The 18164-nt window shown below is 40.2% G+C and overlaps 2 protein-coding genes and 1 long non-coding RNA gene across 3 annotated transcripts in view; 1 reads left to right on the top strand and 2 right to left on the bottom strand.

Annotated features, from left to right (window-relative positions):
* Window positions 1-18164, bottom strand: part of LOC146501073 (uncharacterized) — a 404586-nt gene that overhangs the window by 14866 nt on the left and 371556 nt on the right. The gene's annotated exons all lie outside the window — the stretch shown is intronic.
* LOC146501080 (protein mono-ADP-ribosyltransferase PARP14-like) lies at window positions 976-17889 on the top strand. The gene is made up of 13 exons (XM_085135188.1): window positions 976-1234; window positions 1356-1456; window positions 1947-1977; window positions 2428-4103; window positions 4409-4639; window positions 4756-4977; window positions 8023-8083; window positions 8175-8324; window positions 8464-8640; window positions 14302-14532; window positions 14629-15107; window positions 15378-15552; window positions 16949-17889. The coding sequence occupies exons 1-13, from the start codon at window positions 1069-1071 to the stop codon at window positions 17230-17232; spliced, it is 3984 nt and encodes a 1327-aa protein (XP_084991314.1). The 5' UTR covers window positions 976-1068; the 3' UTR covers window positions 17233-17889.
* On the bottom strand, window positions 10997-11880 carry LOC146501081 (uncharacterized). Its single transcript, XM_085135234.1, has one exon. It carries the CDS (start codon window positions 11801-11803, stop codon window positions 11183-11185), a length of 621 nt encoding a protein of 206 aa, XP_084991360.1. The 5' UTR covers window positions 11804-11880; the 3' UTR covers window positions 10997-11182.

Below are 18164 nucleotides of genomic sequence, written 5' to 3'. Positions count from 1 at the left end.
TAAATTAATCTCTGCTAATAAATTAAATAAAACAATATGTGACAAAGTCAAAAAATATAAGAAATAGCTCTAATATATACAAATAGTTTAATTCTAAATATCCAAAATATTACAGGTGCCTACAGTTCCTTTTTGACACCAGAAGAAGCCCATTCGTTAATAAATCCGACCCTTTATAATAACAGCTTTGTTTTAATGAACTTTGTTGTATGAAAGACTCATGAAGTGACAAATGGATTTAAACCGATTATGTTAACTGTGCATATTTTGAACTTCTCTTGGAAAAAGGAAAAAAAAATAAATGTTTGTCTTTTAGTGGAATAGCTAATAAAAAAGGCACATTTATAATAGAATAAACCTTTATTATCCCACGGATGAGAAATTTCGGTGTTACAGAGCTCTTAAAGCAAGGGAAAATAAAATATAACAGGAAGACACAGGGTGGTCCTATAAACATACAGGTATATCCAGGTAACAATGTACAATATATGTATAGAAAATTTGAAAAAAATTGTATGGCGATATGTATAAAATGTACAGTAAACAAACAAGCTGGTGAGTAAGATGGACAATGGAAGGCAGCAGCAACACTCCAATCATATTGTCTTCAGGTTGTGGAAGCATATTTGTTGCATATTTTTTGCAGTCGTTGTTGTTGATTTCAGTTTTTCCTCGTAAACATGCTGCATCTTGAATCTGCAATGTGTTTTTCTCAAATGTTTAAGTTTTTAAACAAGAATTTTTTATTTTATTTTCTGTTTTTTCCCAACATTTTGGGAAATTTGCTCGTCTGTCTAGTCAAAGTTTGTTTTTTCTTTTTTTTTCATAAATGGACAAGTTTATTTTTCTAATAATACCGCCAATATAAACAGTATGTTAAACATTAAAATAGTTTTGTTTGTTTGTTTGTTTGTTAAATGCATTTCAACCTGTCTAACACTGATATTCGCAGAGTTTGTTTTTTTTTAGTTTCCACCATGGGAGGAACCAGTCCTACATGTAGTCTACCAAGTGAAGCAGAAAGTGAAAGACTTTATTCTTCTTTGTGCGTCTTCCCGGCCTCTAACGATGGCCGAGGCGCACACGTATCGTCTGCTCGTTGGATTCGAAGAAACCAACATACCCAGTTTAAAAACAAAGTTACTGCAGTACTTTCGTACTGTCGGTGGCGACTGTGAGATTGAGTATGACAATGGCAGCAGGACAGCGTTACTGCACTTCACGAGAGAGGAGGGTAAGTTTGGCTCCATGAAGTAAACTGAAAATACTACTACTACTACTAATAATAATAGCTTCTACGCCGTATTATCAGTGGAGTTCTTTACTGCAGATTTTTATTCTCTCTTGTGTCACAGATCAGAGGAGTGTTCTGGCGAAAGAGTCTCATCAGATCAGTTTGGAAAAGCGCGTTTTGAAGCTGACGGTTCGTTTACAACCTGAAGCGAAATCCTCACAGGTATTATTTATGATAGGCCGGTGTAGTCAAGGGAGGTTTGCATACCAAAAATGTTCAAGAATAGCTTTGTATGCCCTTGTCAATATAAATATGCTAAAGTAAAATATAGTAATGTTACACTATTTGTGGGGGTGGAAGTTGTTGAACCTCCTCCCCAGACTTCAAATTTAGGATTAGTTTATATTAAACAACGATCTGTGTCTCGGTTTTGAGGTGTTTATCCGGTTCTGGAGGTCACGTGACTTACCGTGAACTCAAAGCTGTTCTCTCTTTCTGCTGTAGGAATATTACAAAAAAAAAAAAAAAGCAAACAAAAAAAACATTACTGTGTGTCTTTTGTTTTGTTTTGCTTTACACAAATTAAGTATAATTAAATATTTTTTCCATTATATTTCTTTAAAGACCAACAGCTATTTATAGTCTGGTCACACAAGATTTCAGTATAATAAAAAATGGTGAATACATTTATATTTTTATTTGTTCCACACAGGAATTCCCATTGGATAAAGACAACACGAAATGTAAGTACTGAATAAAAACAACACCTCAATCTTATGCCATGCATGCTATATATGTAATGAAGGTATTTAGTTTCTCCATAATATTTTTTACAACCATGTGTTTGTCAAAAACTTCTACAAATCTCTAACTGTTATTTAAGGTGTTTTTTCTCTGATTAAGCATGTCTGGGTACATGAAATATTTTCCTGCTGTAATTTTGAATCGAGGAATCACTCCTCAACTCAAATACGAGTTTTTGTCTAAAATATGAATTTGTCAGTTCTATTCATTTGTCTACCCCTCTGTTTTATCAGGTTAGAGTATGTTGTCATCCTTTCACAGTAATTGTGGCCTGGCATTGCAATTGTTAGTGATAGCTGATGCATGCTGTTGAGCTGGGTACGGTAAATAGAAAAAAAGGTCTTACATATCTAAATTGTTTTACATGTTTGTATTTTTTTTCATTACAGCTGTTAAAAACATAAAGACGAAGAATTCCATAAAGAATGACGAGGCCAGAGTTAAATGGTTCTCTGTTTTAAGAAGACGTTTAAGGTTATTTAAGGGCAAGGCATCAATGGGCTCTGCCATCTCAGAGCCCATTGACAGTGCTGTCCTCAGATACCTAGCTCAAAATAAATCAGCAGCAGAGGCCGTTTGCAGTGAAATGGACAAACACTTCTGCATCGTAAACCTCGGCCAAACCACTGTGACCTTGAGTCCTGTGTCTTCTTTACTAAAGCAAAAGGATGCCAAAGCCATCATCAAAGAATGGACTGCTACTGTGAAGCCAGCGTTTGCACAATCTGTGTCAAAGTTCAAATCTGTGAAGTTCTGTCCAGATTCAGGTGCATGGAAAGAGTCTGAGAAAAAGATCAGAGAGATGTTGATGAATGAAAATGTGATTGTAGTACCTGATAAAGACAGAGGTGCTTTATCAGTAGCTGGTCATGTTAGTGATGTCAACAGACTGGAGAAATCTCTTTCTGAAATTATAAACAAAATCCACCGGGAGAAATCAAGTAAAACCGAAGAGATCAAAGTGTCACCATCAGTTTTTCATCTCCTGCATCAAAATGGGCTTTTGGACAACCTTCTACTTGTGTATCCAGAGCTCAAGTTGTCACCAGAGAGTCCTAATCTGAAAATAACTGGTTTAGGGGAAGAGATTAATGCAGCAATCAATGTTATATTAGATGCAGTACTTGCATTAAAACGACAGAATCTGGAAGTAGATAAATATGTGTTTGAACTGTTGAAGGATGAGCAACAAGAGGAGCTTACAGATGCTCTCCTCACATCTCATCAAATAAACGCAGCGTTTGAAATCAGTGGAAACAGAGTGCAGCTCCTTGCTGTTTCTGACAGAGATCTGTCTCATGCTCAGGATCATCTAGGCCAGGTGTTAACATCTCAGTACATTAATGTTGAAGACAGTAATGTCCTGAAGAAGCCAGAGTGGCAGCAGCTGGTCAGTCACTTAGAGCAGGCTAACAGTAAGCCATGCAGAACTCGAATCAACACAACTGCTCAACAAGTCGTGGCGTCAGGCTACAAGGATAGAGTCATAAAGGTTCAGCATCAGCTCGGTAACTTCTTAACACAGAACGCTCACATAGAAGAAACTGTTGTGGTCAAAGCTAATGCTGTCGTTAAATACTTGGAAGATTTTAACACATCTTGGATGGAGAAAGTGAAAGACAAGGTGAGAGTGTCCTACAGAAATGAGGCCATCTGTCTGAGTGGATCCAGAGTGAATGTGACACATTGCAAGACTGTGGTTGAAGGTGCCGTCTCTGCTGTAGTCTTTGACAGTCTGAATGTCTGCATGTCTGGAGTGAAGAAGCTCTTCCAGGAAAATGAAACACTGTATGTTTCCTCAATCAAAACTAAAACTGGTTGCCTGGTACAACTGGTTTATAAGCCAGGTGGTGGACAAGATGACACTGCTGTTCAGGATATAGTGGCTGCTGTCAGGCAGGAGTTTGGAAACCACGGTGTCACTCATTCTCAACAAACTCCTCCTCCCAAAGCTCACAAGCCACCAGCTTTTCAGCCTACTGGATTGGACCTGTACTTGTATCATGTGCAGACAAATGAAGGCCTGGAAATTGTTCTTACAAAGGGAAATATAGAGGCTGCCATGGTAATTTGGATTTTTATTATACTTAATTCAGATTAGATAGTTCCCTTAAGACAGAACTTTTCTCACCACAAGATGACAGACTGCAAGAGTATGTATGTAGCATTGACTACTCACCCTATCAAGCTTTAAATTATTATATAAATTATTATATGATAATTATTTAAATTATATAAATTATTATTATAAATGATCATTTTAGTAAAGGGGTTCACTGTGTCTTCTTTTATTATTATTTTTTGTTTTCTTGTTTATAATAGTTATTTGCACTGCTGAACTGACGACTGATCACTTTCATAACTTTTTAGACTGAGGTGATTGTGAACAGTGTGCCTCCAGACCTCAACCTGAACAGAGGTGCAGTTTCAAAAGCCATCTTGCGTGCAGCTGGACCCAAACTTCAGCAGTCAATAAATGCACAGGGTGCTGCTGGAAAGGTTGGTGAGATAATTGTTACTGAGGGCTGCCAACTAAAAAGCAAAAAAGTTTTTCACTTAATTGCACCTCACTGGGATAATGGACAAGGCACATCTGAAGAGGTAATGTACACTTTTAATAATCATTACAGTCTAAAATTGATGACATATGCATATTCCTGAAACTAAATGTCATTATCTTTAATATTATTAAATAGTATTTATTTGTTGCCTTACAGTGTTTGCAAGGACTCATTTTGGATTGTTTAGACATGGCAGAGAATAATAATCTAACCTCCATATCCTTGCCTGCAATTAGCACTGGAAACCTGTGTTTCCCAACAACTGTCGTAGCTTCTTTGATGTTGGATACAATCTTAGAATTTAGCAAAATGAGACACCCCAAGCACCTGAAGATGATTGTGATTGTACTTTACCCAGCTGATACACAGTGTATTCAGGTAAGAAAAGCTTGCACCTTAATATATCATATTTAAATAAACAGCAAGTCAAGTTTTTCTTTGGACATTGGCTGCCTTTTAATTTATTTTCAGACCATTTTCAGAGGATTTTTTGTTTTGTTTTGTTTCTCTTGGCACTTTACACTGACCTATGAATCACGCAAGCATAACAAACTCATGGGTTGAACCAGTTTTGTATTCACGTATCAGTAAAGATGTGAATACAATTATTTTTCTTTAAGCATGTCATGCCTGTCAGGCATGTTTGTTCCCATTTCTTTGCCTGACTCTACAAAAAATATCACAGATAATACAGTTAGACAGACATAAAAAAGGATTTTTCACAATGATATTCAAGCAGAAAACTTGCATTGGGCGCAGTTTGTCCTTAAAAAAATCTGAGAAAATTGGACAAGCGGACGAGAAAGGAAAGTGGTGGGAATCTTCCTCTGCGCATAGATTCAACAAGGTGCTAGAAAGATTCCTCAGAGATTCTGTTCCATACTGATATAATAGCAGATGTAATAATGATGTAATAACATATATAAACATATATAAATGATATAATTATGTATTTGTTTCTTTCTTGTGTTTTAGATGTATAATTTAATGCCCTCTCTTGAATCACTATCTTATCATAGTAGAGGAGTTTGTATGTTCCAGGTATCCCAGAGGCTATCTTGTCAGTAGGTCCTCCCATGGCAAACTGATCCTGGGTGAGGGACCAGACAAAGAGCGATTTAAAAACCACAATGAGAACAAAATCAAGGGAACAGTTCACTCTGCCTGGGATAGGTTTACAGGAGCCCCACCCTGGAGCCAGGCCTTGAGAGGGTGCCTGAGGGCGAGTGCCTGATGACTGAGTCTTAGCCCATGGATCCCAGCCGGGCACAGCCCAAAAATGCGACATGGAACTAGCCTGCTGTAGGCCTACCACCCACAAGAGGCGGTGCAGTGTGTGCTAAGCAGCAGCCAGGGGTGGCTGCAAACCCATCCCTAACTACCAAAATTAGCATTTGGGGCATGGAACATCACCTCTCTGATGGAGAAGGAGCCTGAGCTAGTGCGTGAGGTCAGGAAGTACCGGCTAGATATAGTTTGGCTGTAGTTATCCAAGGTGAGAGGCGGTAGCCTGGGGTGGGTATCTTAGTATCCCAAAGTTTGCTGTCTGTACATTAGAGTTTTCCCCAGTGGATGACAGGGTTTGTTCTCTGCACCTTCGGGTCAGGGAAGGGTTCCTGACTGTTGTCTGTGCCTATGTGCCAAACGCATGTGCTCCAACTATAGGAGGATCACACTCCTCAGCCTCCCAGGGAAAGTCTATGCCAGGGTGCTGCAAAGTAGAGTCTGTCCTTTAGTCAAACCTCAGATACAGAACGAACAATGTGGTCTTTGTCCCAGTTGTGGAACACTGGACAGGTTCTTTACCCATTTGAAGATACTTCAGGGTGCATGGAAATTTTCCTAACCAGCCTACATGTATTTTATGGACTTGAGAAGGCATTTGACCGTGTCCATCTGAGTATTCTGTGGGAGCTGTTTCTAGGTAATGGGGTTTCTGGCCTGTGCCATGGACATTTGATCCTTATTAGCTGTTCCCGTTGTCAACAGTTCTGTTCATACTTTTTATGGACAGAATTTCTAGGCGTATCCAAGTGGCGGAAGACTTCCACTTGGGCGGTTTCAGAATCCTGTCTCTCCTTTTTTCGGATGATGTGGTTCTGTTGGCTTCTTTAGGTGGTGGCCTCTAGTGCAGTGATGAAAAGAGGTGGTGATGTGTTTATCAGTCGATCTATATCCATACCTTCACCTATGGACAAGAGCTTTGGGTAGAATGACATATACAAGTGGTGGAAATGAGCTTTCTCCAAAGGGAGGCTGGCCTTTCTCTTAGTGATAGGGTGAGGAGTCCAGCCATTTGGGAGGGGCTCAGAATAGAGCTGTCAGACTCCTGGGTGAGGTGTTATGGGCATCTCCCACCAAGAGGAGGTCTTGGGGGAGACCCAGGACATGTTGGAGAGATTAATTTAATTTTCATTTGCTTTATACTTTGATTTTTACTCACTGGTTAACTGTTGGCACAAAAACTATATTGTTAGGTTTATAAAATGGAAAGGAAATTAGAATTTCATTGCACATATTCTTCATTTAACGATACTAAAGATCAGTTTAAAGGTTCAGTAGAAACAGTCTTCTATGATGAAACAGTACCTAAGTTTTGTTATCTGTAGTACAATACTGGACCCTGTTAGTAGTATTAGTTTGGAAAGTAGTTGGAGTTTCCATATAATTATGTCTTTGTTTCTTAGCAATGCTGCTTCCCTGCTGACATATTCATAGTGCTACGTCTTGTAACAATGCACGCTACATCGCATATCTAAAACACAAGATGGTACCAAGGCCTCTGTAATGTCAGTTTTGATTCAATATTTTTAGACTGACATAATATGCCAAAGCCTGATTGCATTCAAAAAGGTCTTGGACAAAATCTAGAGATTCTGCTACATATTGACATGATAGCATCACACAGTTGCTGCAGATTTATTAGCTGCTTATCCCAAATTCCCTTTCAAGTACGTACCAAGAGTGCTCTGCCAGATTGAGGTCTGTGGAGGACACTGGTACAAAGTATTTTTCCAGTCTTCTGTTGTCCAGTGTTGGTGAGCCTGTGTGAATTTTAGTCTCAGTTTCCTGTTCTTAGGTGGCAGGTGTGGTCCCCACTGTGGTCTTCTGTTGCTGTACCTCATCTACTTCAGATGTGTTGTGCTTTCATAGATGTTTTTCTGCATAAATGTTTTTTCGAGTGGTTGAGTCATTGTTGCCTTCAAACCACCTCAAAGAAGTCTTGCAAGTGTTCTCTGACCTCCAGCACAGAGATGGGCTCTACAGCTGCCCTCAAGTGGCCTTTTAGGAAATTGAATTCTGTGTGAACTTTGTTTTTAAACTCTGCAGGCTGGTGCTTGGTATATTGCATTGTTTAACTTCTATCTTGGTTTAAATATTAGTGAATTTTTTCAGTTGAAGAATTTGGTTTTATTTTTGCAGGATTTCAGTCAGGAATTTAAGAAGTTTCCAAATGCCTCAGGCGATTCACGTTCAACAAAAGGTGAATGCACATAATATTGTTTGTTTTTAATTTTTTATCACAACTTTTGCAAACATTTCAAATGTTTTTTTTTTTCAATTGTTGATGCCAGGAGGCCCCTTCTCTAAGCTCACCTCGAACTCAGATATGCATGAGACAAAAATGGGAAATGTGACTATACAGGTAGTCACAGGAGACATAACCAAGGAGACAACAGATATCATTGTCAACTCTTCCAATGAAAGCTTTTCACTTAAGTCAGGTAAATCATAGAAAAAAGTGGAATATTCAAGTTTTGAAAAATATTTATAGTTATATGTAATTGTGAAATATGGCCTAAATAAGCATTCTCATGGTCATTAAGGGTAAAAGACATAAAGATCCACTATCTCCACATTTAGGTGCCAAGTCAAATCCAGGCATGATAATGGCTCAGCCAGGTAACCTAAAGTGTAAGAAGATCCTTCACGTGGTTGGAGATTCTGACCCAGTAAAAATCAACAAGGTTGTGAAAGATGCACTTCAGATGTGTGTGAAAAGCTTCTACACCTCTGTTTCATTTCCTGCAATTGGCACAGGTGAGATTTGTTCATGTATGTCATGTAAGTTCATGATATGGGAAATCTACATACCATAGTTACGTTAAGCCTATACCAGAGACTTGTATTATGAAAGAGGCTTCAGATTAGAGATCAACAGACATGAAATCACCACCTACTGACCAATCAATTCTTTGCACAATAGCAATTAAAAAAATTACTTTATAAGTATTAATGCATGATCCTAAAACTGGACATGAATTTGCACTAGTTAACTTTATGACAAATTTGCACATAGTCTAAGCCGGATCTTTACTTACTGTCAAAGCTTTAAACACCAACACCATACATGCAGCTGAAGGAACTTCTGAACTGAAAAACTATCAGCAGAAAGTACAGTTGTGGACAAATAGTATGTTTACACATGAAGCAAACTTTTCACTGATAGCAACTCAACTGTAAGACCAGAGTGACCAGTCTGTGCACTGCCTGTGTTAACTAAAAGAAAGACTACAACTCATGGCCTCACACATGGATCTTGGAATGCCTAGAACAATACAAGATCAATGGGACCTTAACACTCTTCATCAGGAGTTTGATGGGGATGTGGTGAACAACAGTATAGGCTAACTTCAAGACATTTGCACATGTCACTCTCAAGTGCAGGATTTAACAAGGACTTTGGAGGCTTTGGCAGTGGCGAAAGAAAAACTCTGGTGTTTGAGGAGTTCAGTGAGGCAGGTGAAAAAGACCGTAAGACTGCCTCAAGGCAATTCTGGCAATTCAGGATCCCACTGACACATCTTTCAGCAGAGTGTGGGCATGAGGGAATGAGTCATCCATCACTGAGGGTGAGGTCAGTTAAACAACTCCTTGTTAGCAGCCCCTGCGGTGGATGAGGTTAACCCCAAATGCCTGAAGGATGCTTTAGGGCTTCCTTGGTTGACTTGCCTCTACATTGTTGAATAGAAATCTGAAGCGATATCTCTGGACTGGCACATTGGGGTAGTGGCTATCTTCAAGAAGGGGGACTGGAGTATGTGCTCCAACTATAGGGGAGTCACGCTTCTTAGTCTGGGTAAGTCTATGATAGGGTGCTGGAAAGGAGGCTGTCCATTAGTCGAACCTTGGATACAGAAAGAACAATGTGGTTTTTCGTCCTGTTTGCAGAACATTGGATCAGTCATGAGCACTGGGTAGTGACCAAAAGAACGAGATCACGGATAAAGGTGGTGGAAATTTGCCTTCTTTGAATGGTGGCTGTTCTCTCCCTTAGAGATGGGGTGAGGAGTTCAGCCACCTGGGAGGGGCTCAGAGTAGGGTTGGTTCTCCTTCACATAGAAAGGAGGTAGTTGAAGTGGTTCAGACATATAAAAAAAGATTCTTCCTGGGCGCATCCTGGGTGAGGTGTTACAGGCATGTCTCGCCAGGAGGTTTGCCTGAGGCTGGCCCAAGACACGCTGGAGTGATTATATCTCTCAGCTGGCCTGGGAACGCTTTGATGTTCCCCCAGACAAGCTGGAGGAGTTGGCTGAGCACAGGGAGGTCTGGGCTTCTCTGCTTAGGCTGCTGCTCCTGTGACCTGGCTCGGAGAAGAAAATGGATGGAATAGATGGATTTGGTTACAGTTAATCTTTTTGGCTTCTTGCTGATGCCCTCTACTATAATTCTGTTGTTTGATGAGATGATGAGAGATGAGATAGCCTTTGTCAGTTGCAGGTCTTTTGCCCACAACCGAGATGACAGACCTTGCCGACCGCACATACAATATACAAACATCACATTGGGGAGACAGGTCAGGCTAGGTAGCGAGGAAAAAAACATCGAAATGTGTAACACAGAAGGATAATACAGGAATGCACAGATATCAACACACCATAGCACAATAAACACAGACAGCAACATGGGAAAGAGTTCCAGTGTGTACATCTGATCTGGGACCGCTGCAGTCTTTCGACTGCGCCTCCAACTGACCCGATGTCCACATCAGAGGGGAGGTAAGCGTTGGAGGTGGCATTGGATCCGGGGTAGGGAGGGTGATGCGTCAGTGAGTGCTTATCAGTATCAGTATATGTATGTGTGTGCGTGTCCATAGTTCAGCTGAGACAGTGTCCTTCGCCCTGCCAGGCTAATTCAATTCAATTCAATTCAATTCAATTTTATTTATATAGCGCCAAATCACAACAAAAGTCGCCTCAAGGCGCTTCATAGATACAGAGAAAAACCCAACAATCATATGACCCCCTATGAGCAAGCACTTTGGCGACAGTGGGAAGGAAAAACTCCCTTTTAACAGGAAGAAACCTCCGGCAGAACCAGGCTCAGGGAGGGGCGGGGCCATCTGCTGCGACCGGTTGGGGTGAGAGAAGGAAGACAGGATAAAAGACATGCTAAGTAAACAGTCTTCCAGCCAACCCAGGTGGCCTTGTAGGGAATGGGAAGGAACAGACTAAACACAGTCGTTATCAGGGAGTTTTTGTTCGGCTCCAGCCTTGAGCCCACAGCTGGTGCCGAAGGGGTAGCCGGATTATGATGGTAATTTTTCTTTTGCAACAACTCATGAGAATTTCAAAGCTGTTCTTTAACACTCCGACACTGGTCTCTCAATCTCCCATTGGAGAACCGCGAGCTTCCCGATGATGGTATGAAACTTGCTGGTGTTTTCATTCTTTTGCCCAAACAGCGGATTCTGAGACCTCACAACTGCACTGAGCTGTTCCGCGATGCAATCCAACTTTCGCTCAAAGGTGTTATTTTGAGCAGGCCTATCCTTGATGTATCCCAATATACGTTCAGAGGTGTTATTCTGAGTATTCACGGCAGCTGTAAGCGTCTCCAAGGTCTTAACCATGCTGATTTCAATGAGCCCGTTCTGAGAAGTCGCGCCTCGTCCAATCATTTCAATCCCAGCGGGCATTGGGGGGGTTTGAACAGCCGGTTCCGCTTCCTTATTTCTCCGATAAGTCAGGGCCAAGCCAGCTCCGATCAGCAAGAACCCTGCTATCATGGTTCCGAATAGGTAGATATCTTCAGCGTCCTCGATCGACAGTCCCGCCAGGCACACGACCCTCCATTCCTGCCACCCGTCCATCGTGTATCCGGCAGGGAAAGTCCCTCCAGGGCACTCGGGCTCTCCCGAGCCCAGACTTCTCGTTGAGAAAAGGGTGTCAATAGCATTCAGAGACCAGTTGATCAAATCCATAATTCTCTTTAGGTTTTAGAAACAGACGGTGAGAGTGTGTTCCAGGGAAAGTAATACAAAAACACGAGACTAGACAAGGACATAAGCAGGAACTGTAGGAAACTAGAGAAAATAACTGTAGTTTTAAAAGCTTACATGGACACACACAGTTAATGTCCCTCCATTTAGAAAGATGGAGACATCAGAGTGAACTTCTCCATTCAACACCAAGGCGCTCACAACCTAAATCATGATTTCAGTTTTGAATAAATTTATTTTTTTAATTACATTTATGTATGCTGTATGCATTTTGTTCATTCCTAAGTTGTGAGTCTACACAACAGCCAAAATACTGTCTTTAGTTATTAACATTTGAAATGATGAAGGCACTTGAAATGCAACACAAAATTAGCTGCCTTCCCAGAAAAACACAAAAACTTTTCGTACTGTATAAACTGTGTTTACTCTTTCCTTCCCAGGCTTCTAGAATTCCGATTGGCCAAAATTTCTGCACGGCTAGGATTTCATATGTTCTTGACAGTGTTTTTGGCGTTTACATCTGGACAGGTTTTTTTTAAAAACAAAAATGGAAAATTTCAATTTTCAAAAATACCTGTGTACGTATGGACGTAGCCTCAGTCTCTGGTTTCGACACCTTCTCAGATGTATGCTCATGATGGAGAACAATAGTAGTAATCGTGGTGGTGGGGTATTCTTGTTCGACTTTCTTTTTCAGAACCAGACAAACTTTAATTGGGTGATGTCACAGTGTTTTGAGTTTTGTGTGGAATTATTATTCTTCCCTTTGCATTAAGACAGGGGTGGGGTAACTCCAGGCCTCGAGGGCCGGTGTCCTGCAGGTTTTAGATGTGTCCTTGATCCAACACGGCTGATTTAAATGGCTAAATTACCTCCTCAACATGTCTTTAGCCCCTTTTCCATTAGTACCTACTCGGATCAACTCGCCACAATTCGACCTGGATAGACAGGTTTTCCACTACAATCCAGTACTACCCAACATGCTTTGTTGTTGTTTTAGCAATGTGTCCTGGCGTCCCGCGACATAATTAATATGTGACACCAACGTTACAAAAAAGATGGACGTCAAAGTAAGAATAGAACTGCTGCTTAGTCTGTGGCTTTCCATCAGGCTCGGGCAACACAGCGTGTTGGCAGTTTTAATTTTCGTGAATGAGATGCTCTCATGACTGACCAGCCAATCGGTGCCATGCAGTCTGATGACGTCACATTGTAGTACCTGCTCGGATTGCTTGGAACCCAGGGGGAGCACGTACTAAAAAAGTACCTGGTACCAGGTACTGTGTCCTAATGGAGAACCCTGAAAACCATGGCGAACTGTGCCAAGTCGATCCGAGTAGTTACTAATGGAAAAGGGGTTTCTGTTTCATCTTTTGTCTCCCCAGTCTGACGTGTGTTTCCATGTTTGTCCCTGTCTCCAGTCCCAGTCTCGAGCTCGCATGTCCTTGTCTGTCTCAGTCTATGTGTTACTTTATGTTTTATTTTGACAGCTCAGCTTGTGTGTTATGTCTAGTTTTCTTTCCCTGTCTTAAGCTGTGTTTCATCTCCCGAATTACCTCGTGTGTATTTAAGTTCTCAGTCCCCCTCTGTTTTTCGTTATATTATTGTTTCTTCCTTTACGCTGTTTGCTTTGTTTCCCTACTTTTAGTTGTTCCTTTATTTTGTATCTAGCTCCTAGTATGACCCCCCCCCCCCCCCCCCCCCCCCTTAACACCTCTTAACCTTTCTGATGAAACAAAAAAGTCTAAAACTCCCCTTGGCCAGTTAAAAGGACCTCAGATTTACAAAAAATGCACTCCAAACTGAATTGTTTATCTTTTAAGGTAGAGAGCATGAGGCTGGGCATTGGCAAAATAAGTAAAACATCCAAAGGCAGGTTTTACGCTTCTGTAAGAATAGCTAAAGAATTCTGACAGAGCTGAACTTGTCACTCTGGTTCATCCAGTAAACAATGAGACTCATTATGTACGCAAGTGCCTTAGGTCCACAATGACAAACAAAGTATGGAAATAAAGTGCAACTTATCATTTTTGAAATGAGGCAATTTTCTGCGTTGATTTTTTAAATAGATTTTTTTTAATTATTATTAACCACACAGTAAATTTTGGAATTTATAAGTTGAACATCACCATTTATGGAAAACTCCATTAAAAAACAAAACAAACAAATAAAAACAGTGTACATAGAATTAATGTTTCAGTAAAATACTTGATTAGCGAAATTAAACTCTAATAACTTCTACTGTAAAAATAATATTCTGACATCTAATCTTGTTAGAAGAGAAACTTGCTGGCCTATACACCTCATGATTATCAGACTGCATAACTACTAAACCTCCTTCTGTGTAACTTGAATCAACTTACAGAAGGCTTTGATGCTCTGGAAAGTTTACTAACAAAACCTGAGACTACACATATTTAGCATGTACCTTTAACAAATCAGTTCTTCAAATTATAATAATAGTATTATAATATTTTTAGGTCAAGGTAATGTAAATGCAAGACTAGTAGCAGATGCCATGTTGGATGCAGTGATTGATGTGATGAGCCAAAACTCTTCCGGTCCCCTGACCACAATCCGCATAGTTATTTTCCAGAAAGCTATGCTAAAAGACTTCCACAGCAGCCTGGAACAGAGAGAAGCTACTTATCCTAATCCTAAGGATAAAGGACAGGGAACCTGGGGAGGCAATGGCATTGGCAAAGTCCAAGGTAAAAAATATGTAGAAGAAAAATCCAGTACTGTTCTGCTGTCTCCAGTCAATGTTGAACCTTAACTTCTAATGGTTTTGAAATTTGGTTTTTCAGGAATGTTTACTGATGGAAATACTGAAAAACCAAAGAAAGAGAATTACTGCACAACTGAAGGTCAGAAAGCTGATGCCACTTGCTTCCATATTTGTGGTGTCACTCAGGCTGATGTAGATATAGCCAAGAAACTATTGTTTCAAGAACCTGAGACCACCACAATTGAGGACGAAGTCATTGGTAAACTCTGTGATGCAGACCACCAGAAAATTGTTGACATGGAGAAGACCATGGGTATAAGCATAAAAATAGAAAACAGTAAAGTCAAGCTCACTATTGGAGGACTGAGCAATGATGTGCTTAAAGCTACCTCTGAGATCAATATGATGCTAAGCAGGAAAAGAGAGGGTATTCCTGAGCAGTGGGAACGCATGCCAGCTGAGGCCACATGTCAGGCTTTTGCAGTACAAGCCAAGACATCAGAATATGATGAAATCCTGAAACATTTTCAGGCCTCATGCAGTGGATTTGTTACAAAGGTAACATTTCTTATTTATCACTCAGATCATTAGCGCAAAAGGTTTTTGGTGAATGGATCATCAAATTGATACTGACTAATCATTTCTAGATTTAAATTTAAAATGTATTTTCATGCATCTGTTCAAGTCTTTGTGCAGTCAAAACATTATGAAGTGTTAAACTTTTTTTTAAATCTTTTTTTAAAAAGTTTGTTTCACAAGAAAGCCAATAAAAGCAGTAAACATAAATCTACATCAGACTACTCAAAAAAGCACTTTTCTTGCTCTCAGATTGAGCGGATCCAGAACCCTGGATTGTGGAAGAGTCTAGAGATTAAGAAGCGTGAGATGGAGTTGAGAAATGGTCATCAGAATAACGAGAGACGTCTTTTCCATGGTACCTGCGACGGAGCTGTGCCAAATATTAATGACCGTGGGTTCAACAGGAGCTATGCAGGAAAGAATGGTGAGATATTTGTGGGTGGGGGATGTGTCAGTGTGCCAATTGCTGTTTTCAGTTTGATCTTAATGCTACCGAGAGTTACAGAGTTGGCCATAAACACACTTTTTCAAAATCAGCTTTAGACTACAGAAAGAATGGAATACACAGAATGTGGAAAAAACTTGCACAAGGAACAAGGCTGAAAATAAATATTTTAGAAGACAGTGAGAGACAATAAAAGGTGGGAATGCGGAGATCAGAATAGGGATTATAAGTACTGGGACTGTGGCTGATAAAGGGAAAGAGCTGGCTGATATGATGGGCGAGAAGGAAGGTAGATATATATTGTGTGTAGGATACCAGGCGGAAGGGAAGCAAGGTCAGGAGCACCGGAGGTGGATTCAAGCTGTGCTACAATGATATAGATAGGAAATGAAACAGAGTAGGGATAATCTTGAAGGGAGAGAATGTGAATAGTGTTGTAGAGGGGAAGAGAGTGTCAGACAGAATCATGGGTTTCAGGCTGGAAATCAAAGGGTTGATGTTGTCAGTGTGTCTTCAGGGGGAGAAAGTGGTGATTGGAACAGACTTCAGTGGAGATGTAGGTGAAAGGAACAGAGGTCAAATTTGGAAGAACAGATGGAAGAGGGTTTTGCTAAAAGGATGAAAATGGCTGTGGCCATCAAGTAAAGTCAAAAATCTAATATATGGGTCCACAGTGTTCGGGTTGTGGCTGCCCCTCCGGTGTACTTGCTGTAATTTCTATCTGTGGACCCCGAGGACTGAATCTTCAGATGATGTCTTCTGCTCATCACAAGACAGAGAGAAAAAAAACGACCGCATTTTCCGAGCCGCCTTTTTATACTCTTTTGTCCATTTGCCTCTCTCTCTCTCCTCCTGTCTGTTATTTACATATATCCAGCCACACTCTATCATCCTCTCCATCTTCAACCTTTCAGTCTCTTTTAACTAAGGCAATGGTTATTTTGTTGAAAGCACTTCCTTACATCTTCTTCTTTTCCATATTATACTTAACAAAATTTGTCAATAAATACACCGCATATGAACTTTCAGTTGTGTATTCAACGGCACTTAATACCATTTCTCTTATTCAGAATGATTGGTTGGCAACATATTTCTATGTCTTTGACTACAAGTTAATTTGATTTACTATTAGCAGAAGCACACAGAAATAAACTCTGTTTTTGTATCAGACATAAAAGACTGGATGTTAATATTTTCTACTCTCTGTTTCTCAACAATTGTTAGTGTGGGTTTAATGTGAGGTTAACCTCAATGTGAGGTTATGGAAGTTTGAGAGGATTTAGTGTTTGATTTTCAGACTGGTGCAACTACTGGGAATAACAGAAAGCGTGTCAAAGAGTTTTTTCGTTGACTTTCTGCTGCTCTTCATTTTCAGCTGCATTATATGGCAATGGCACATACTTTGCTGTCAATGCTAGTTATTCTGCCAATGACACCTACTCCAAGCCAAATCAGAACGGGGAAAAGTTTATGTACGTCTGCCGAGTTCTGACTGGTGACTTCACTCTTGGACAGAAAGGCATGGTTACACCACCAGCAAAAAACCCCGGATCCACTCACCTGTACGACAGTGTTGTGGACAACGTTGCCAATCCCACCATGTTTGTTGTCTTCCATGACACCCAGGCTTGTCCTGAGTATTTGATTACATTCAAGTGATGGTAAATGGTAAATGGTCTGTATTTGTATAGCGCTTTACTTGGTCCTAAGGACCCCAAAGCGCTTTACACTATACACAATCATCCACCCATTCACACACACATTCACACACTGGTGATTGCAAGCTACAGTGTAGCCACAGCCGCCCTGGGGCGCACTGACAGAGGCGAGCCAGTGAACAAGATTATGAGACATAATCAACTTACATCATAAAAGTGAGCCCATTATGCTACTTTTTTAACTTTGTGTTTATTCTTTGACTCTATTAGACTAGCTCTGCATGGTCCACAGTTCAAAATCATTTGAGCCTTTTATTGGCTCAAATTGTGGTCATCAGAGTTTTGTAACCTTGTAAACCAAAATATCTGAAAATCTTGTGTTTGTGCATCTATAGATGATAGTTTGTGTGCTAGTAAAAAAAATATTTACAGGTTACACTTTTTTTTTTGTTAAGGTCTGTTTACAGACAAAGCAAAAAATTACATGTAAAACTCTGCACTCGAGTTCCCTGGCTGTGTGTGTTTCAACTTGCAACTACGAATTGTGACCTGATTTTTCTTCATTTCAGCTGATTGGTCAATGTCATGTCAATCACAAATTTAACAATCCAGCCAGAGAACAGATGGGTTTGGCTGTCAGAGGGGTGCTTTACAGGAATACAGGAAAAATAGAGGAAACAATAAAACATGAGATGGTCACAGGAGGAGATGCCCCTGATCTTGAGACACAAAAACTCAAAAGCATGGAGGTCTCCACCCAAAGTCCAACTTTATTTTACTGTTTTCGCCTCCTAGGCATTATAAACCCTGCACAGGGCTTTTTTTTTGTCTTCTATTTTAAGTACAGAAGATTTTTAGGTGTTTTTTTGTGTGTTTTATGTGTTGATTAAACATACCGTTTAAGGTTATCAAAGAAAGACTAAAAAGAAATAA

Source organism: Neolamprologus multifasciatus, chromosome 16 (genome assembly GCF_963576455.1).
Source record: "Neolamprologus multifasciatus chromosome 16, fNeoMul1.2, whole genome shotgun sequence".
Lineage (NCBI taxonomy): Eukaryota > Metazoa > Chordata > Actinopteri > Cichliformes > Cichlidae > Neolamprologus > Neolamprologus multifasciatus.
The sequence above is the reverse complement of the archived record's forward strand: the minus strand, read 5'-3'. Positions and strand labels throughout refer to the sequence as shown.